At 47.0% G+C, this 22925-nt stretch overlaps 1 protein-coding gene across 1 annotated transcript; it reads right to left on the reverse strand.

The window, feature by feature from the left end:
- Positions 1-319: 319 nt before the first annotated feature.
- LOC142576428 (glutamine synthetase 2 cytoplasmic-like) lies at positions 320-21731 on the reverse strand. The gene is made up of 6 exons (XM_075686557.1): positions 21544-21731; positions 18949-19116; positions 8779-8931; positions 6779-6906; positions 2050-2252; positions 320-710 (listed from the first exon to the last, which is right to left on the reverse strand). Exons 1-6 carry the CDS (start codon positions 21695-21697, stop codon positions 425-427), a joined length of 1092 nt encoding a protein of 363 aa, XP_075542672.1. The 5' UTR covers positions 21698-21731; the 3' UTR covers positions 320-424.
- Positions 21732-22925: the final 1194 nt, after the last annotated feature.

The raw sequence follows: 22925 nt of genomic DNA on the forward strand, positions 1-22925 counted from the left end.
ATCCACTTGCCTGCACCACATTAAGTTGTCCAATTTTTGCTGCTGTAACGTGTGCACCTCTATATATTCAACCTGTACGCTGATCATTATGTATGCAGGAACTAAGGTTGTGGACACGGATATAAGGACTGCACAGTACTCAAGAGGTTTTAGAGCCGGATTGCGGTTCGGGGACACCAGGGGTGCCGAGTGCTTCGTACTTGTATTGCGCGAGGGCCAGATCGAGAGAGGCAGTGGAGGAGGAAGTTAGGGTAGGTAGCATAGGCAGTTCTCTAGAAAGGAGCGGAACAAGCTGCAGGGCAACGCATCCAGGTGGTGATTATCATGTACTTTTATTGAACGTGTACTTTATAACGTTCATACAACTTTATAAAGCGCTTTATAACGGCCACAAACTCCATCGCAAGGAATGCCAGAGTGTCCGTCAATCGAGGCAAATGGTCCTGACGAGTGTCTCGCAGACCGTGTAGGGGTCAGCGTTGCTTCCGGGTCTTCGGTCTTCAAAGTAGCCTTTGCCTGCGTCAACCACTGTGTGCGGTATGCGCACACTGACCTCCTTGGAGCAATCGTCGGCGGTGAACTGGTTGCGGGGCGTGGTCAACATCTGCGCTTCCATCCGCAGTTTGTTTCGCTTGACCTTGGCGGTGTCGTACTTGGCCAAATCAGCGTCAGCGTTGCGTTTCAGCTTCTCGATGGCATCTCTGATGGCACTGTGCATGGTAAGAAACATGAGCTTACTGAAGTTAATGTTGCCAAGCTCATCGGAAAGACAACCTTAAGTGCTGGTTCCTGTGGCACTGTCGCCTGCAGCCTCCCCTATAGCGCCTATCTGGGCGCGGCCTAAGTGTTATCATGACTATGTTAGGTCGTAGCCGTAGCAGCAGTCTAGTCATATAGGCACATAGGCATAGTCTCTAAACTAAAGCTTTAGCGCGGCCTGCCACTCGAGAAATGTGCCACCGCTGTTTTCCTTAATGTGCACAACATGTCACATACAGCCACTTTGTCAATATACACAACCAGGCAACACGTGTAAATGGGGCGCCTCTACATTTAGCCTCTCTTTACCTTACATTTCTGCGCGTAGCAGTGACTTAATCATCAATAAACTGCCCATCGTCGCCACTGGTGAGAGCAGAGGCGGCAAAACAATGGAAAAGGAAACCGTTGGAAAAGAGGAGACTAATAGCATATTTAAATTATGGGGTAGTACGGGGCAAAACCACGATTTGATTATGAGGCACACTGTAGTGGGGGACTGCAGACTAATTTGGGCCACCTGGTGTATTTTAACGTACACCTTAATCTAAGTACACGGGTGTTTTTCACATTTCGTCCCCATCGAAATGCGTGTGCCGTGGCCGGGATACTGATAGGACTCAGTCAACCAGTATTACCATCAGTGTATACCCATTGAATTTTTTTACAATGCTCGCCAGTCACATGCGTAATGCTAAATTGATGTTTTGAAGGCAGCTCCGCAATAACTAATTAATATATAATTCACTTATTACCACTCATTAACTAACGCTCAACTTTTATGCTCCGACTACTGGCCGCGGCAGCCACATTTAGATGAAAGCGAAATGCAAGAACGCTCTTGCACTTAGGTTCACCTTAAAGAACACCAGCTCACCAAAATTAGTCCGAAGCCCTCCAATACGACAGTCTGTGACAATTCACAGTGCATTTGTGGCTTAAAATGTCGCAAAGTTAATCTTAAGCTAATAATGAAGCCACCGTTCCGCTGCATCGAAGTCAGAATTTTGTATCAGTTACGTCTACGAAGAAAAACAAAACAAACAGAACACTTCGGCTTCACTGTGAGCGAAAAAGCATGTATTGTTCACAAACGTACTATTAAAGAATAGCCAATGCAAGATTGTGTCTCCGTGTGACATTTAAACCGAAATGGCCCAGTAGTTTAGCTGCAAGAACCATGTAAACGGGGATCTCTTACTGTGGTACTATGGAGCACTCGGGCAGATACCTTACATGGGGTCGGCCGAGTGTTCTGCGTTTGACACTAGTGCTCTATGACGTACTCACCATATGCCACCGTCACTACGCATCGCCTTGGTGCTGAAGTTTGTGTGGGCTGCAGAGCCGAGCCATTTTCCCGGTGGGTACGGCATCGGGTCCAGGGTGGCCAGTACGCCGAAGTCCTCCGCCACTCGGTCAAGTATGTAGCGCGACATCCACACGTGGTCAGCGGCTCTGATGCCTTCCAAGGGACCCACCTGGTACTCCCACTGTGGAGAGACGGGCCATCAACTTGTTGCATGTCAGTGACACTGGACGCGTCCTAACTTAAGACTGTTACAGATGAATTGAAAGTCAGAGAAAGCAGAAAGAGGAAAGATACGGAGGTCAACCAGATAAGCGTCCGATTTGCTGCCCTACACAGAATTAAAGGAAAGAAGATGTATTTAAATAGCGTCCGAATAAGTTTCTACGCAACAAAACAAAAATGTTTACGTCTGTAAGGCGTAAGGTACTAGCCATTACACAAAATGCAGCACATACAATGGCATAAAAGCGCGAAAACACCCTCTCGAACTCTCTTCCCCTTAACAATTTCCGGATGTGGGCCTAGGGCTATCTTTTAACTATATCTTTCTCTCGGTCTCTGTGCGATGCCACTCCAGGACATATGAGGTAGACGGAGAGAGAGAGAGAGAGAGAGCGAGAGGCAACATTTGCCCCAGCGCGGGAAATGTTTCTTGGCGCTTGCAGCCATTACAAAGGGTCCTGGGATGGCAGCCGGCACTTGGAAACGTTCGGAGAACTGCAGAAAGCGTGAGTTGTTTCTGCGAGTAAGTAAACAAAGTTCTCATTCAGCGTTCGTGTTCGGCACACTAATGCAAAGCGTGTGGGTGCCTTCTTAGAGAGACCGTGCAGCCTTGTCAGTACAGTTGTTACCGACAATGCCACGATCACTCAGAATCGAAGATGATATCGTGCTCACTTTTTAGAACTCTCTTTTGTGTCGCGACTAGCTGCTTGTACACGTATGTACCGCGGAGTAAAACATATCTGAGTCTCTCATGAGCGGATCTTCACTCCCGAAACACCATACATTTTATGCACGGTTGAATAGCGACATAATTCACAGAGGTACGGAGAGATGAAAGTTCTCCCACCATTGATGCCGTTATGTGTGACACTCAATTTTATTGTCGCATGTTTGGCTTCAATGGCAACTGCGGCTGCTGAGGTGGTAGGCTACGTTTAACCATCCGCATAAGTATGCAAGTAGTCTCTGTATGTTTGTTGCAATAATAACGTCAGTTGCTTCAAAGCCAGTGACAGATAATCAGCTTTCCAAGTAATTCCGAGAACAGCAATTGAGGCACACTTCAGAACAATGAAATATTGAGTTAGTTGATCTTGCATTGCTGGGGAGGAAAATTAGTTCAACGAAAAGACAACGCTTACCGCATGGGAATAGAAATACAAGTGCTTGTCTTTGTCTTCCCTTCCAGAGTGAGTTTTGGCATTTTGTTGCGCTAATATTCCTCATCGTAGGCACATTTTAGGTTGTCGAAGGCACCAAAGGGCAGATCAAGGTGTAGCCGGCATTTCATTAGTTTTCGGCATAATCTCTTGATGAGAAGTGATAAGTCGTCAAAACGTAGCTCGGCCACGCTGTACAGGCAGGGAAGCCAAATAATGGTCGAATTGGATCCTTGAAAGATATAAGCCGAATGTACATTCTGAGTGAGTCCACGGCTACGTGCGTGGGGGAATTCAGGAACTACGAGCCAGCACTACCTGACAAAATAGAAGCCAGAAAGAGTCGGGCCGGCACGTGATCACGTCATGGCATGCTTTGTGTCTTCCACCGCCGCGCGGAGCCACGCGAAGCATCGTGAAGCGCGCACGCTCTTACGAAGAGACAACGGGCGCCAGAAACAACGCGTGGCGGTAACACGTCAGTTACTAAGCACGCTATAAATTTGTACGGTGCAAGAAGCGACCGAAGTTGCACAGAACTCTAGGGAGAATATTTGCGCATGATAGCTGGAAAAGCACTCGATCAATTGCGCGTCAATTAAGACCTACCGGGAACCAAGCACACTTGGCGAGTCAGCCGAGTTGGCCAAGTCCACCATCATCATCTGTAGGGTCGACAGTTTCAAAGAGAAAAGATTAAAGGAATGGCTTCAGGAGAGTTGGCTGGCGAAAACTGCAGAGAGACGTAATGCTCAATTCTAGTTTATTTCGTTCCTCCGTGGTTTCATGAGCTGACGCAAGGTGGTTTGAGGTGATGGCGATCGTTGTTGATGTTTAGTTGTTTGAGATAAACGCGAGCGCAAGCGCAGGGATTGACACAATATGTTTTCCAAAGAGCGAATGTGAGCCTTGCGTGTGCTTAGTAAGAATGGCCGACTGGAAAGTAGGACTCCCAGAAGCAAATCCCTGTGCAGCTGCAATACATATTGCACAGCTATATCCGAAGCTTTACCACAAAGATATTTTTAACACCTCAGCAGTGGTAGAAAAATGTTTTCTTCAAACGGACACTGTAGGAGCTCTAGAAGTGATCGCGGTCGACGACGCATAGGCATGGTGCCTCTAAATGTGAGGTAAATATTCTTCGTTGATAGAAGCCGGATACGACGACACAGGTTTCCGTATAAAATATAATGCGAACAACGGACTGGACAAGAGAGCAGAAGGCAGCGTTGGTAGCGTCTCAACCAGAGCAGGTCACGGAATCACGTGCTCGCGTCTCCCAGACGACTGGCGAGGCGTGATATGCCTAACATGACCCTCTGGGAAACTTATCGGTGCATGCAGTATACTGATACTGAACCATCCTCAGTGTGCAAGAACAAGCACCTGTAAACTTAATAATCATGCGTCAAGTTGCACGCGGCCTCAAACTTGAATAGCCTCCAGTGAGCTTAAGTAGCATGAAGGAGTTAAGGAAAACGAAATTTTATTGCAAATAAGGAATCGCAATGTGTAACAAATACGGAAGGGAATGTAGATCCTACTATTTTAAATAAAATAGTAAAATTATATTTGTTTTAAGTTTTCCTAGTGTTGCCGGCTACATCTTAGTACACTACTGCTATTTGCATACTGTAATATGCTTTTTTAGTTATGTCAGCGATGACTTGCATGCGATGAATACATGGGATCCTATAGTTAGGCACGCATAGTTTTTTGTTTCGTATGTTGTCATCTCAAATGCCTGTAAATAATTGCCTTGTAAACAAGACTGCCTATCGTCTCTGATGTTTATACTTGATAGCTGCTACCAAACACGAAACGTATGGGGACCGTGCAGACATGCTGCAGATCACAGCTTTCAACTGTTGGTGAAAGTTCTAGCGTAAACGGGAACAATAAAAAGTGGAATCAAATTTAATAAATTCTTTTCCTTTCCTATAATAAATATAGTTACACGTCCTCGTTTGAGGACCCTTACGCACTGCGCCATAATTGTCATTGTTTGTGTCACTGTTATCGCTTTCGAGGCACCCAACGGTATGCATGCCTGGGTAAGCGAAGCGACAATAAATCCGTAGTCAGAAGCAACGTCGACTGCATACAGGAGGCATGCTTGAACAAAAAGGAAGCGAAGAAACGGTTAAAATCGCCGCTCAACTGTTTTTGTAACATTGTTGTGGCTGTGTGAAGTCTCACAACATTTACAGTGAAAACGGGCAATGGCACGACGCTGTGTGTTTGTGACTCCTTTTGTATTTTTTGACATAAAGACTACTGGCATAATCAGCGTATTACGCGGACGCGTGGCGAGTGTGCGCGCGATCTTATTTCTTACTCTAATGCATTTCCGCAGGACAAGCTACTTGGAACGTTCCTATTCGTGCTAACATTTACTACACAATCATAGTATTCGTACTATTCGGAAAAAAAGTAGGAAAATGCGTCGAGGAATGTCTGGCGACCATGCTTGAATAGGCAGGCCGTGGGTTTTCCAGGATGACTTCATGGCATCACGTTACACTAAATGTGCTCGGTAAGCACTCTCTTCCAAAAGGACTTCTTCTTGGGCAAGTTGGTGCATAGATTTGCTAGGTATACCTTGGGGTGCAAAATGAATTACTTGAAAAGGGACAGAAGAGAGGAAGACAGTGAAGCGCCAATGTCTTCCTTTCTTCTGCCCCTTTTCAAGAAATGTACTGTGCGCCCCAAAGTATACCTAGCAAACAAAAGGAGTCTCTGAGCAGGCAGCTTCCCTCAAGTGGCACTAATTTTGGACAACCGATATTACCTGCTGTTCTTGTCGAGTGTGTGCGTTATCTGCATCCGTCCACACCATGCTAACACCATTGAGTAGTCTGACCTGCAGTGACCGGCCCTACTGTGTGCGACCCGCGCTCTGTGTGATCTGTGCTGCGCGTACTTTTCTTCACTATGTAGATTTACCATCTTTCTCTTTCTTTCCTCTTTTCTCCCCTTCTTCCTATCTTAAATTTCTCTTTCGGTCTCCTCCTTTCTGAAGAATAAGGAGGCATTGCGCCTCTACCGGGGGCAGTGGCAAGTCTGCTCCACGCTTTGCCTTTCGTGCCATGTGTATATATGTTCGGAATAATAATAATAATAATAATAATAATAATAATAATAATAATAATAATAATAATAATAATAATAATAATAATAATAATAATAATAATAATAAGAATAATAATAATTCTGCGGTAATGCTGCTTAAGGAACGGCATAGGCTTATAAGTGCCCTCCGAGTAACATTCATTAGAAATCCTAGTACTAATCGTGCAACACAAAAATGGACTTTTACCTGTGATAGGACGCCCTCAGAGTTCGTACCAGCCATTTTGACCCCGGCGTAAGTGCATGCCTTGTAGTGAGCGTCCGATACGTATCTCCCCGAAACGGCATCAGCCCCGACGCCATAGCAGTATGGACCTGAATACCGATAGATAGAGTTAGTGCCATAAAATTTAGTGTTCAAGTTTTTTCATGTAATAACCAATAACTTGTACGTAGAAATAGTCGAATCATGACCGTCGCCTGATCCTCTCAAACTTTGTTCTGGAACTTTTAAACACGTAAGCACTTCTATGCCTGCCCAATGCGGAAACCCGTCCGGGCGTCTGTCCCGCATGAGGAGATCGCTTTCAAGATAAAGCTCGTTGCAGCGAGTGAATTGACCTTCGTGCCGTTTCTCGCTTCAACGCCAACTAAGCGGCGAAAACACAGCGCAATAAAGCTGTCAGCCCTCGCTGCACTTCTTCCCCATCGAAGATAGCTTTCAAGATAAGGCCCGCGCGGCCGCGCCATACCTGGTCATCGCCAGAGTACGGTTGATAAAGGTTGATAATGGCTCGCATCGAGAAGAGGCAGCGTCATTGGCTACGTTTGCGTACGAGGTCTACCGAGCCTGGTATTGCTTCATTATGTCACGTACTACAGCCAACATCGGCCACTGTTCACCTTGCTGAAATCGGCAGCATCATTTCAAAGCATCATCATATAACATGAGAAAACATTCCTACTACTCGCCTCTTCGTCGTCTCATGTTGGTCTCAGCTAACATTTCAGTGTTGCAACCAAGCTTCTCGTTTCACGATTCTTTGGCCGTATTTCTTGCCATTATACAAAGCACAGAGCATATGACGACAATGGAGCAGGTGATTCGCAGAAAATGCTTATGCATCATTTAGATAACCCCCACAGGAGGTTATGCGTGTAATGTTTTTACCACCCATGATAATGAACCAAAAGGAAGTTGAAAACTGCCGTAGCGCTTGTTGTTCCACTAGAACGCACTTTTCCATTGCGATAAAACCAGAAAAATGTAATACTTATTTGTTCATGAACATAGTTCTTAAACGTATTACCTCCCACGTTAATAATTCAAAAGGAAGTTAAAAACTGCCCTAAAATGCCTAATTCATAAAGCCGGACAAGGGGTGACAACAAGTAGCTAAAAGAGACACTGTGCCTTTAAGATGGTAACTACATTTGTCTGGTAACACTGGGCGCTCACTTCATTGTTAAAATTCGTCAACAGCGTACACCAGTGATCGTCAGTGTGAGCTTGGTAAATACAAGCACCGGTCTTTAACAGAGGAAAGCAGTAAACACTGTGATAAATTTTGCGGTCTTTCTGAGGGCTTAATTGTAAGCAGTCTTGAAGCGAAGGCCTATTTTTATAAATAAGCTGCGCGGATTCAACCGTCGCAGTTGACGAAAGTCCTATAAGTGTACCTCGCGCCCACAAAAACGCGGACATACATGCAGAATACTTCCGGCGCAGAACTTCGCTTCTTGCCTGCATATACCGTGTCTGACAGCAACCTTACACTGAGTGGAAGCTGAGCCTAGCGCCAGCCAATCAGGTGAGCGCTCATGCATGTGCAGTGTGACTGCACCGGCTGCCTCTCCGCGTCACAGCGCGCTGTCCTGAGACCGCATCTCAGCATCATGTACGAGAGCACGCCTCGAAGCTTCAACTCCAACACCACCTCACCTATGCTGCCAGAAATACGATTGTAGTGCTTTGTCGCGAGGAGAGCCCACTTTTATACGCAGCTTACTTGGAGCGAAGATTGCGTCATTGCATGCTGCAAAGAATCACATGACTCCTGCAGGAGAAGCGAGTCAGCATCTAATATGCAAGTTAATGCGGTTTATTAGGTGATGTGAAGCTCTAACAAGGCAGGCAAGAAGACATAGAAGACAAAGTCACGACGGCTGTGTAACTCTCTTTTGTTACCTCGCGTGACCTGCTTATGCTACACGTCGTAGAGGCTGCGAAGATGTTCTATGACTTGCCTAGCGGTTTTATTGTTTGGGTGGCGTCTCTTGGCCAGCCTAGTGGGAGTCCATCCTTTTCAGTTATCACGTACTCTTGCTCGATACCGAACCAGGGCTCGTGATCCCTTGCCTTGTGCAATGCGTCAAGGCAACTCAGGCGGGTATTGCTCTCTGAAACCAGAACAAAATGAATAATGAAAACGAAATCAGTATACTGGAAGTATAGATGACTTTACTGTATCGGCGTGCAAGATATCCCCATGTAAACGCGAAGGCTCAGAAAAAAACTGCAATGTACCATGTAGTTAGAAAAAGAAGAGCCACAATATTCGAAGTGGCTATGGACATACTGTTTTAAAGCGAAGCTTTTTTACCTCTTGCGTAGGCCCACCGGGATTTGATGTATAAAAGGAATGTTAAACCTCCCCACATCCCACGCCCTTTGGTTTGCTGAAAGTACATAGTAGGCGGGTAGCATATGCTGCTATGAACATTTCAGCCAAGTCCTGCAGTCGTGAGTGAGTCGTGGAGCTCCGAAGTGGAGCGGGAAGTCACCTTTCTCTCAAACGATTTCCTTTCAACTGAAGGCTGCTTCTCACTCTTTTATGCAGATTTTGTTTCTTAAGATATCGGATTACCATACACGGCTGTTATTGGCGAATAGCTGATGTCAATCAAGATGTTTAGAGGAGTACGCTTCTTCCTACTGTTACTTTGTGTGTTTATTGATGAAGTTTAATAAATAGGCTGAAGTAAGCGAGAATCTATTCCCGAATTTAGACAATAAATACGTACTTCGGGATTAATCCGACTATCGTTTGCTCAAGCTCGGCTGCCCTGCCTAGCGTTGTCGTCGCCCCCGGGTCCGGCTAATTTAGACTAGCCTTGAGCGCTCAACTATCATCGAAACATGCGGAACTCAAGGTCACACCACACGCAGGCTTGCCAACGCGCGCTCACTCCTGGTCGGACGCCTAAGTAGACTTTTCGATAGAGCTTCAACATGCGCAAGTTGAATGTGTCTACTCTCCGTGAGTCAAGCTGGTTAAGGGCAAAGCCGGTCCGCACCACGTAGCATGCATGGTCAGACTAGAGTATATGAGCGCGAGCATGCAAACAAGCCCTGTCGTTCACAAAGCAAACCAGGTACATACACACTACAGCTGCATTCAGCTGCAGTCTACGACGTAGCGCAGATATCGCGGCCTCCGCGAGGGGCCGTGACGGGTTCACTGGCTAAGCGCACTGCGGCCAGCGCAGGACAACCGCGTTTGGCTTAAAGGGACCCTGAAACGATTTTGACGATTTTATACAAAGGTACTGAGTCGTTAGAGTAGGTCCTTCTGATCATTAATTGACACATCTAAGTGCTCCACGTAAAGCGTGTGTTTATTATAAGGCTTTAAAAATGCACATCGCAGCCGATCGCAGCACACTGCTGGGCGGAATTTTAAGCCGCCCCTACCCATATGACGGAAATCACCCATATGACGTCAGTGGGGCGAGCTATCCGATTGGGTGACCAGGGCGCGCCATCGATAATTTTTCCAACTTTATGGGAAACAAATGATGTTTGTAATAGTTGGAATGTTAGTTAAATTGTTTTTATAAAGGGAAAGTAACATAAAGAGAATGCACAAGAACAATTCTTCAGTACACTTAAGCACTTCCGGCACACAGCAAGTGTCGTCTGCTTGTGTTACAACGTGCTCCGTCTTTGACGAGAGCTCCGCGTTTAATGTCGGTCTGCCTTTTCGCGAGTGCTGATTCGACTTTGTTGCGTTGTGGACTGCAAACGTAGCGACTGGCAATATGTCAAGCTGCGACATTGTGTCCTTCTGCGAGCTAGTAGACGAGCGGACTGGCTGCAGCACATCTGACTGCCGCTATCCGATCGGCGCCAGGATTTGCGCGATTGCGGCTGTCACTTTACACCGGAAGATTACTAACGTAATAGCGTTTCTCGAGTCCGGTATTAGGGTAAACGTAAGCGCAAGGGGACGGGGCCTGGCCGTGTCCTCTTGCGTGTCGTTTCAGGGGATGAACAGAAGCGCAAATGTGAATGGTCTGCACGGTGCATCCACCTGGTGGCATAGAGCTCAACCACACACAGTAGCAGTAACAAAATGTATTCTTCTTTGCTGCTGGTGTAAATTTTTCGCAGGAGTGTAATCGTTAACACGTTGTTTTTGTAAATGTTTAAAATGTTTAAAATATTTTAAACTTGGTTAGAACAATATTAGCTCTCTCTTTAGCTGGTTAAGTTCTGCGCCAACGGGTGGCTCGACTGTGGAGACCGATCAGGCAGCTCACGTACGTCTACGCTAATGTTCCTTCATCAGCTTGAGTTTATGCCTTCACCATTCCGTCGAAACGTTCTGCTAGTGTGTGATTACCGCAATACCAGACACGTTTGGCGCTGCGACAGAATGCTCGCAACGCACGCTGCTTCGATAGCTCTCGCTTGGGGTTGACGGCCAAGCCGCTAGCGGGGACGTTTCGCGCGGGCGGGGGCGGGCTCCAGAACAACGGGAAGTGGACGATGTGACGGCGCATCGTGACGCAGAACCAGTGAAGGCGGAGCTTAGCCCCGACCGCCGGGCGAACGAGTTGAGGAGGAAAAGCATGGCTAGGGAGGAGGGTAACTTGTAATCACTTGTAGCTCCATTAATACGTAACGCTTCACTTAAATTGCGGTGCGAATGTTCTACTTAATCTGTACCATACGCGTCTACAAAATTTGTCCGAACCGTTTCAGGGGCCCTTTAAGTTTGGTCCGTCGTAGGCGCCAAAATTGGAAGCAGTGGCGGCTACGCAAACATGCAAAATCAAACTTGAACTGCGCGGCACGGTGAAGTTCAGTTGCAGGAGCTTTATGGACACGCCGCGCTCCTCCGTAGCTTTCGTAGTGCAAGGCATTGAAGAAGGAGCGGAAGCACCGCGAAGGGCGTGTTTGATTTCCAATACCTCAGTTTCTGCAGAACGCATTGACGTACTTCTTGCGGCAAAGTATTTGTGAAACAGTCTGGGTTAACTTCAAATGCATTTCTCCACTTACGTAAATAGTCGCACTTTCGCCCGAAAGGCGAAGCATCGATTGCGATAGCAAACTGGTAGACAGCTATACGAAATACGGCTAGCAGTTTTATTGGCCGCATAAATTTTTAAATATTCGCTTACTGACTAAATTAACAAGCATAGTGTAACCTGCGCACACGCAAACATGAACACATCTCGCTCAGTGACCGCGGAAACCCACCGTCAAAACGCTGGAGTAAGGAAGCGCGGCAGCAGCACAGAGCGAATTCACATCCTAGCTGCCTCTCGCCTCAACGCGAACAGCGAGAACGCAACGCATACGGAGCGATTAGCCCTCGTCGCACCATGAATCGGCCCCCATCATAGACACTGATCCCTGAGTGGCGCCCTCCGCATGTGACGTCAGTAGGGGAAGTCCGCTGCTGCGCCGCGTGTGCGCTGGCTACGTGACGGCAAGTTGAAGCTGTCGACCGGTGTGCTCTGCTTGGATGTTTGAAATGTGAGCCGGCAGGTTTCGTATAAATGTATATATACGGACTTTTCCGGGCCACTACTCCCTGCGGAATCGATCGGAGTCGCCGTCAACACCACGCTTAGTGTCGATTGTTCCTGGTGTCGTCTGCTAGTGTGTAGACGTGCGTGTACAGGGGTGCTCCATCGTCAATGCAGTTCTGTTGTCACGGCGCTCTCATATTGATTTGTCAGCACTTCCTTGGCGATTAATTGCAGCACTTGGCCACCTATACTGTGTTTGCACTGCAACACTGTGTTTCGCTCTGCAGCACATGCTGCGTGTTCGGTCGCTTGCTCTGTTGGCCACAGACATTCCAATTTAGGTGCTGCCCAGCGCGTTTAGCACATCGTAAAATACATTTGATGCCATTCTCTGGAAAATAACACCGCGTTCACTAGAGGCGCTTTTGTACCGCTTTGAAGCATCGAGCTCGTGGCTCAGTGGTAACGTCTCCGTCTCACACTCCGGAGACCCTGGTTCGATTCCCACCCTGCCCGTCTTGGAAGTTGCTTTTTATTTATGAAGTGCCTGCCGTGATTTATCGCTCACGGCCAACGCCGCGGACGCCGACGCCGACACCGACGCCGACGACACCGGCTTTTCTGCGACACGAGCTCCTTAACGCTATCGCGTTAATATATGCGTGGTCGCAATGGCGCGTTAATGCACGCACTGTTTTAGCGGCGTTGCAGCAAAATGCCGTCTGGAGCGTCTGATAAAAGGGCGGCCAAAATTACTGCACAGAACCAAGTTTTTTTACTCTTGAGCCGCCGTGCTGACCTTCCGAAGAAAATTTTATTTCAACTTCATTACTTTTACCATGACACAGCTCGCTCCTGCATGTTATCAAGCTCGGCGTAACCATGGCGGGTGATGAGAATTAGGGCTGTCGCGTAAGAACAACAGGCGGTAACCTTTGCTTAGACGACCGTTTCGAAAATATTTTATTTTGTAAACGCGTCATACGCATTGAGAACAAAAAGAAAATGAGAAGCTTCGGCTTGCGAGTAATTGACTGAACAAATAGCTGGAGTGCTAACACACACCACATTACCCTTCACGAAATCCACAAAAAAGGCGCAGTAAAGTGTTGACAGACTTTCTGGCGTTTTCTTTCTTTTGATAACATGAAATTCTGTAACGCTGTGCGACGACTGCTCGAAAATCACCGGGCATGGAACGGGAGGTAATAAATGCCGCTAAAACGGACCGTCAGAAAAGAAGCCTTGGCAGAGCCACGCCGTATACGTGCGAAAAACGATCGATAACGTTACACTGCCGCGTGGAAACAATATTAAACGAATATAATTCTATGCTCCACGGCAGTGCCGAGTAGCCAGCGCCAAAGCGATTGGCCGGCCGCCATCTTCTATTCCTTTCGAAACGAGGCAGTCTCCGGCATGCCATAAAAAACTGTTTCGTTCAGCATAAGAACGTATCTTTAACGCGTACACGTTGCTTTGACACGGTGAGTTTTCGCAGTTTTCTGACGTTGGATGGCCGGCAGGAGAAGTGGAAGCTAAAGCCCCTTGATAATTTGAAAGTAGCGAAGCTCTCCGCCTCACGGCGCTTTCCTCCTCGATTCTCCTCGCCCGCCGGCTGCGCACGGCGCGCTATTCCTCCTGGACTCCCGCGAACAGGCCGCAGGATTCTATGGAGGCGTATTATTTTGGGCCAGTTGCGCGCCCCAGTGGGGTTGAAAATTTTGAGAAATGCTAATAACAGCATCGATAATGCTGGAGGCAACGTTTATGAGGAGGTTGGTTTTTTCTTAAAGCCGTGTGAACGGGGTATACCGCGATGTAAAGGGGGCTTTGTGGCGAGTTCTATGCTCCAGACAATTTTTCTGCCGCATGATCAGATGCTTTACTTCGTGCGTCTGATCTAGTATTGCTTGTGACACATCCCTTTGTGTGTGGTTCATTAAGCGAAAGCCTTAGACCTCTGTTTCAAGGTCCCGTTGTGAGCTACAGAAAATATCACGTGACAGAAGGAAGGCGGGAAGCGAACCAAAGCATGTGAAGCCGCGTATAAGAGATTATTAATGATTAGCAAAGTAATTATTGATTAGTGATTGGATTAGGATGATTTCGGGTGTATTAAGGAGGATTAAGGTGGAATAAAGTCGATTAAGGTGCATTAGCGTGAATGAAGGGGGATTTGGTGCATAAAGGAGCATTAGGTTGGATTAAGGTCGATGAAGGAGGATTAGCGTGAATGAAGGTGTGTTGAGGTGCATTAAGAACGATTATAGTGGATTAGGGTGGCTTCAAGTGCATGAAGAAAGGTATGCGTGGATTAAGAAGGATTACGGTGCATTAAGGAGGATTACGGTAGACTAATCGGTCTTAATACTCAATGCACCCTAATTCACCTTAGTCCACCTTAATGCTCCTTCATCCACCTTAATCCAGCTTAATACTCCCAATCCACCCCAATGCAACCTAATCAAACTAGATCGCCCTAATGCACCTTAGCCTACCCTATACGGTCTTAATCCTCCTTTGTCAACCCTAATTCATCATAATCTGCCGTAATCCTACTTCATCCACCTTAATCCTTATTCATGCACCTTAATCCAACTTAATCCTGCTGAATAGTCCCAATCTACCTTAATACACCCTAAGCCACCTCTATCAAACCTAATCCAGCTCCATGGTCCCTAATCCACTTTAATCTACCTTAATCCACCCTAATCGGCTTTAATCCTCCTTTATCAATCATACTTCACCTTAATCTTCCTTTATCCGCCTTATTCCTCCCTAATCCTTGTTCATGCACCCTAATCGGTCTTAATACCCTTTCATCAACCCTTCACCTTATTCCACCATAATCCGCCTTAATCCTTCTCCACACACCTTAATCTTTATTCATGCATCTTAATCCTTCTTAATGCGCTCTAATCCGCTTTATTATTCTTTAATACGCTCTAATCAACCTTAATCCTCCCTAATCCACCTTATGTCAATCACTAATGATTCATTAATTAACTTGGGTAATCATTCTCTTATACAGGGGTGGACATGCTATGGGTCACCTTTGACCTTCCATGGGTCACGTGATAATTCCAGTTTACGACGCGATCTTGAAACATAGAGATCTAAAGGCTTTGGCCTTAAAATATTAAAAAAAAGAACTCAATGTTGAGTAGCTAACGCTCATCAGCTGCAATGCCACGGGTATACTTGCCAATAATTTTTTTAGGGCGCAAAGCAGAATCCATAATGCTGCACGTCCGACTGAACAACAACAGTTAGCGACGGGCGAGGTGATGGAGCCGCCCCAGAATATTAAGCATACTGAGGACAACCGCAAGAAAAACGCTGGTGAGCAGGAAGGAAGAATGTGAAAAAAATGCAGCATTACGGGATGCTTTGCTACGAGCTATAAGAAACACGCCTCAGCTCGCAAACAACGGTGTTTTTTGTCGGAACAAAGCTTTTCGGCCAATGTCATGCAGCCACTGCTTCCTGCGCAAGCCGTCCCGCTTTCCTTGTGGTATCATAAAAACGGCATAACCATCTTCAGGCTTCTTCCTGCAGTTATATGCGCAACAGTCCGGCATAGCGCTAGCACATAGAGCAGGAAACACAGCGCACAACGTTCGCTACGCCGAGCTAAAGCGCCGAGCCAGCCGTGCTCAGGAGGAAAATGGCGCGAACGAAAAATAAAAACACAAGCAAAACTCAAGATCCACGTGTTTCCAAGGGCAACGGCAGGGAGACCAATCGTCGTGCAGAAAAACGGGGGCAGAACTGGTTGCCTCGGGGGAACGCGCAAGGCGCGAGGAGGTCGCGCAGCGGCGCCAGAGTTCAAAGAGTGTCGCATCTTTCAAATTATCAAGGGACTTTAGTGCAAGCGGTGCAGCCCGTAAGCTTTTGACCAATAGCAGAGGGCTAATGGCGAAAAGGAGCTGTTGTGCCTCGAGAGCACTCGGAACAAAGCATGCTTCACCGGCAGACGTGCAGCTGTGGAGTGTCGTTCAGGTTTCGTCGTCTGCTCAAAGCGACTAAATCAGCGTCTGCTGAAAATAACGGATACGCGATTAGGTTCCGTATCATCTGCTTTTCGACCGCCCAGAGCTGACAGGCGAGACATAAGCCCCTCCCCCGCCGCCCCCCCTCCCCGCTCCCGGTCTATGACTGGTCCTGGCGCCGACGGCGACGCGTAAACAATGACAGCTCGCTTCAGGACGACAACGCCGCCCTCCGACTACCGTGAAGGCCAGTCACCCGAACCTCAAGTATTTTTTGTCAAGAGGAGGCCACTAAATGATGAAAGGGGCAATTGTCGAGTACTTCCGTAAAAACGGCGTCGACATCAGGTTTACAGCCTGCCACGTGCTTGCCTCGTATTGTGCAACGGTGGAGACCAGGGAGTCCGGCAAAAAGGTGGGACGTTGGGGGAGGGATATTTTAAGGAGTTGGGCGTTTGTGATTGGCAGTGAATTCTCTCAACGAGTGAAGAGGGAAATTAACGGGATAAAAAGAATGACTACCATTCCACTGTGTGAAGATGGAATGGCAGCGAAAGCTGACGACAGTAGAAGCTCTCAAACGAAAAGCAATATGACTTCGCTGCCATTTCATCTTTACAGAGCTGAATGGTTGTTTGTTCTTTCGGCATCGTGGAAAGATTCTTCGTCTGTCATAGTTTCGCGCCGGCGCCGTTTATATTCGCGTTGCTGTTCCCTCTGGCACGCCTGGTACGCATGTTGTTCTTCGGGTTTACGAACTATGCGCGTCCGCCCCCATCGATAACACAGCTGTTTTAGGGTACGACACCTCTCCTGTTGATATATGCAATGACCTTGAGGTCATGCTGTTTATCACGGCGAGCGTTCTACTCTGATTCGCATTTTGACATCTGCGTCACCGCACTGGGTCTCTATAACGCAAAACTATTCCAATATGTTTTTTATATTAATTTCGTGATGTCAAATTTGCGTAACCACCGACGCAAGCATTGGGCGGTGACCCACAGAGTTGTCTGAACAGACCAATCAAACGCTCTCCTCCTTTATAGGAGGTCACCTTTGTTTGCTTAAAAAACGAGTAACGTTGCCTATACAGTCAGCGGCTTATCTGATTGGCTGACAAGAGGCGAGCAGCACGCTCAAATGGAGAGGGATTCGATGTGGCCGAACGAGTGCACTGAAAATCGATAACAACAAGAAGAGGGTGGTGCCGGCGTCTGCGATTGGTCCACTTTGCCTTACTTACCTTGAGGTGGCTGGTCGAAAATCACGGCGGCGTGCAACGAAAAGTTAAGAATGCCGCTAAAACGTATCCTCAGCAAAGAAGAGTTGGCAGATCGATGTCATAAACGCGCCGAAAGTGCTCGATAACGTTACACGGCCACGCAAAACATTTTATTGTACGTAAATCAAGCCATGCTCTTCGGCAGGTGCGAGTAGCCAGTACCCGAGCGATTGGCGGTGGCCATCTTTTATTCCTTTCGAAACGGGGCAGCCTGCGGCTATTCAGAATAAAAAAATTCAGTTTTGTTCGGCATATGAAATCTTCAACGCGCACACATCACTTTGACGCGGTGAGTTTTCGCGGTATTGTGACGTCGCGTGACAGGCAGGTAAGTGGGTGCAGCCCGAAAACATATGACGAATAGCCGAGGGCTAATGAGAAAATGGTGTCGAATCATAAATAGCTATTCTTGTTTCGCTAAATTCAATAATGCATAATCAGTGTGGCCAAGTCATATCAGATGGGAGATTTCGCGCTTTTTGTGGCGTCGCGTGACAGATAGGCGAAGCGGGGGTGGTTGAAAAAAGTTTTTCACCAATCGTGGAGGGATAATTGCAGATTTGGAATAAAAACGTTTGGAATAGCTTTACGTTAAAGCGCCCTGTGCCTGTACGTGATCACACACAAATCAAACGATGAAACCCACTGTGTATGGGTTTGTAAGAAATCAATAAGTCCGTTTCTGTTGCCGGACGCTGAAAAAAATTCGGAACGTTACTCATATACAGATTTCGTTGTTAAAAGTAAATTCGGACTTCTGTAGAAGAGGCTCGGACATGCAAGGACTTGAGCATGTTGTTCGCTCCAGTAGATGTAGCCGTTGCTGTAAAACGCCATCATGTACATTTCTACACAAACCTTTTCTCATGTCTTGAACGTCGTTCGGGACGTTACTTTCTCCCGACACATGGCACGGCACCATGCATGGAACATTCGCGACCGCACTAACGCCCGACTTCAAAACAGGGCCCAGAAATATTTATCTTTATTTTGATCAATCTAATCGGGTGTAATCAGAGTGTGCACGTGATATCAGGTGGGGAGTTCTTGCTCTTTTGGTGAGGTCGCGTGGCCGACAAGCGAAGTGGTCATGACACGCAAAGTGTTTGACCAGTCGTGGTGGACCAAATGCAGATTGCAATACAAACACTTTGGAATAGCTTTACGTTATAGGGCCTCTGGGTGTGCGCCACCAGGTGTTTCACCTTTATAGCAGGGAGTTTTCTACGATAAAGCACTGTCAGTGACAGCTAATTTTCCGTAATGCGACAATAGACACAATACACCACGAAAGAAAGCCTGTCATGTCTTACAACAAAACCGCTGCACATTTCTGCCTGATCAAACGTGGTTATGCGCATGATAAAGGTTTACTTATGGGTGTGCGGTCGTGTTGTAGTACTTCGCAGAGGACCAGCTTGTTGCGGCCCTTGAGGAACGGATCCCTGAAGAGGGCGACTGGCGACAAGTAGGCCTCGGACTCTGGGCCTGCATCCGGCCACTGGTAGGATAACATGGCGCAAAAAGTCCATTCCGGGCAGTCTGCAAATCATTAAAGCAATAAATGATGGAAGGCATAGATAAACTACACGATAAGAGTGAGCGAGTGAATCGGGTATCACGTTTCACGAAGTATAAGGTTTCAGGACATGATGGGCCTATACGCTTACTGAAATCATCGGATAATGTAGTTGCAGCCTGCCGCAGAGCAGAAAAAAGCAAGTATGACACCGCGCCCAACCCAGAATCTGTATAATCTGTGCTCGCGGTATCTGACGCTTGAGTGCTTGGCACTTAAGAGTGAAGTGAGGAGGGATGTCCTATCTCTGTATCTTGCGATGTGACTACCGCATTGATGACCACGTGTTCTCTTAAGCTTAGGTGAGTCACCTTCGTGTGTGCAGCGGGGAATATATGTGCAGCGTTATTGAATCACGAAAAGCAATATTAGGTATTGCTGCGAGACTCTGTAGTCAAGGACGATATGCCATTGATGGGAAAGCTGAGCGTCGTGGTGCCGTAAATTTAAGGCTAATATTTTCACGAGATTACGCCGTTATCTGTCTGTGATAACCATGGGCTACTTACAACACCCTACACATGGTAGTATCGAGTTCGCTCTAAAGAAACCTTCTTATACCCGTGTCACACGGTCGTTTGGAAGGCCTTCCAACCGATAGTCAGTTGACTCAAAGGTCAAGTTCGAGCTGCTACACGGGCGGTTTCGAAGGCCACCGAATCAATAGTCTATCGAGTCAACGGAGCACCTTACAACTCTATCGAAATCTCGATGGCCTTTGAGCAACGGAAACGGAAACAGTGCGAACATGCCCTCTCGTTCACAGTGTGCTCGTACTATCGGTTAGAAAGAACAAATCAAACCAAAATGCTCTAGAAATACTATATATGAGTGTTCTTAATTATTCAATTAAGTATTTTTGCCACTTAGTATGTGCGAACTGCACATACTCTTGACAAAAGCTACATGCAGCGACGCAAACGTCGCCGGAGTTTCGCTACTCAACAACTTAAAAACCAAACATATATGTATGGCAATGTACAAACATTTCTCTAAATCTATAAAGAAACATAAAAGAAATTATAGTGCTTTTAAGTGGTTTTAATTTTGCTTAACTTTTTGTGACATGTAAACGAAAGTAAAGATCCGCAGCGCCACTCAACTTTTCGAGAAATGCTTGACCCACTCAACGGCCTTTCGAAAGTGCCGTGTAGCAGCGCGACAACTCCTTTGAGTCGATAGAGTTGTGGCATTTCGAAGGCCGTCGACTGGAAGGCCTTCCAAATGTGCCCGTATGACACAGATATTAGTTTTTGTGCGCTGAGCTGTGGTTTTCTTGGCAATTAGGGCTTAAAGCTATTTGTAAGCGTACTGCAGTTTACGGAGACTTGGACCTGCGCTACGACAGTGCTGGTGGCGTTACCTCATGACAGTTAGATTCAACCAGAGCGCACGACCACGGCCTCTGAGATCCGGCAGCTTCTCGGGCCTCTACCAGCCCGATTTCGGAAGATTACTATTGTAATGGGAGGCTAAGCACTGCTTAGCCGAATGCATAAATGCTTTGGCACTAAAACGATTATTATTGTATAGTGGTTCTTTTCTTTTGTTTTGCCAAAAGTTCTCTTGCAAAAAAAAAAACATATTTAGCATAGTGGTTCAAGAAAGTACCACAAGATTTCGCTACCTGAACTAGGCTACGGTTCCGGAATTCCGTATGTCTCGTACATATAGGTACAAGCTATACCACTCTAATATCATGTCATTACTAAAAAGAAAGAAGTAAGTTTAACTTCTAGCAAGAGATGCAGCGAACAAAGCCACATGTTGTTTCATCTTTCAACTATGCGATAAAGAAGACGAAGATGCAATTTAACAAAATTGTGTTTAAATATCATCAGGTAAACATTATACCTCACAAGATCATTGCGTCGATGTCCTGCGATTGGAGCAAAGCCAGCACTGTTGCGTCTTTCCGCACTTATCATCTGCCTGTACTATTTCTCATCCATCGATCGACTCAATCATGTGGCAAGTTGCATTCTGGATATCAATTCATTTGTTTTTCCCAATCAGACAATAAATACGGACTCCTGAAGATACATTTGTCTCGAAAGCTCAGAACTGACATTGAACGTGGGAGCTGCAAAAAATTCCCAAAGAAAACTTTAAGTAGCGGTGTAGACATTTCAGGGTTGAACCCATAGCTATAGCCGGGAAAAAACATAAACATCATTACTTTAGGTATCCCATGTAAAAATGATTTGCGTCAAGGGGCCTGAGCATACTTCCATCAACGGAGTTCTTGAGGGTAAACTTTAAGCTAAACCTGATGATAAAGCCACGTAGGAGGAGGCATATCTTCCGACCAGCTACTGCCGCGATTGGTGACACTAAACGCCTTCTTTAGAAGCACCTTCCAGCATATATTTTTCTATGCTTATACACACCTTCGGCGCGCTCCGGCTCGAAGTCCAGAGTCTTCGTCTTGGAGCGCGTTTTCTCCAGAGTTCCATCAACGAAAACGTAGGTGCAGAAGACAGCGTCGTCCGGCTGCTCCAGATCGAGATAGCGTTGCAGCACCGTCGCCCTGTCCGTGGCCATGTTCGCGTCTACGTCTCACGACTAAAAGTGTCAAAAGCCCCGACGGCTTTTGAAATAGGCTCAAGGTGCGGAGTATCTTCTCGCATCAGCAGCCGGGGCTATCGGCGCGCGATAGCGGCATATTTGCTTTAAGGCGAGTTTGGAGAGCGGTTGAAGTGGTTGGACGTTAAGTAAGCCGTATAGGGTTCATACACATAGCGCCAGGTGCAAGTGAGTATGAATTCTAGCGCAAACATTATTTTACTTGCTTTTTTATTGGTACTCTAGTGCTAGGTACCAGTGTAGGCCACGGTAGCGTTGGCCGGCGTGGGCTGTCTTAGCCCACGCCGGCCACTCTCGAAATACTCGAAATGAAAGAGAAATTCAGCAAGACCCATCGGCCGATTGCGCACACTAATACGTTTAGTACTGAATCAATACAGTGGCACAACGTATCGCCATGGTCGAAATGGGTTATACATGAGGTATTGCATTGAGGTGCGCGTATTGCAGCGAGATTCCTGCTTCGCTCTAGCCTAATAACGCTCGGTGCCGCCACGAAGGCTGCGCGTGTCCTCCAAAATGCATGGCTTGTCACTGCATGCGAACGCTGAGAGACGCGTCGTAGGACTAACTGGGCTCCTATCTCGCGCTTATTTCTGGACACGCGGCGCCATCTAGCGGCGCTGCCGAGAGGTCCGCGAATGACCTCGAAGGCGGCAAGCGCGGCGCGCCGGTGCCTGCGAACGCTGAGAATTGTGCCCTCAGTTACTGAACACTGAGTGGCACATACTGAGTGTCCCAAGTTGGCGACATGTGCATTGAAGCGCGGCACATACCCGGCGCATTCGTGGTGCCGCTCGCTAAAGCGTTGGCCTGAAAAACGATCGTTGAAAACCGCAACATACCCAGTGCATTTGTGGCGTCGCCTGCTAAAGCGTCGTGTTTCTATCCTCGCGAAACCCTCGAGATGTAGGTTCGAATCCGCTCAGCGTCTGAGAAGTTCAAGAGATCTTTTTTGTCACTGTATAGTGGCGCATCCCCAGTGCTACTTATCCTATAGTTACCCACCTTGGCATCAAAGACGTTCATTGAAGGGCGGCACATACCTTATGGCACATACACATTGACCGAAGTTCGCATCACAGAGGTTCATTGAAGTTCAGCACAAACCGAATCCCACACAGCCAGCGCTCCTAGTCGGCGTGATGGAGGTTCATTGAATAGCGGCACTTACCCAGTCCTGCGT

This window comes from Dermacentor variabilis, chromosome 3 (genome assembly GCF_050947875.1).
Source record: "Dermacentor variabilis isolate Ectoservices chromosome 3, ASM5094787v1, whole genome shotgun sequence".
Classification (NCBI taxonomy): Eukaryota; Metazoa; Arthropoda; class Arachnida; order Ixodida; family Ixodidae; genus Dermacentor; species Dermacentor variabilis.

Excerpts from the sequence above, each read along its gene's own strand:
- LOC142576428 (XM_075686557.1), bottom strand. The coding sequence starts at position 21,697 with ATGGCCACGGACAGGGCGACGGTGCTGCAACGCTATCTCGATCTGGAG. Across the intron at positions 8,932-18,948 it reads ACACGACCGCACACCCATAA|AGAGCAATACCCGCCTGAGT; the intron begins GTAAACCTTTAT and ends TTCTGGTTTCAG. Across the intron at positions 6,907-8,778 it reads CCAAACAATAAAACCGCTAG|GTCCATACTGCTATGGCGTC; the intron begins GCAAGTCATAGA and ends ATCGGTATTCAG.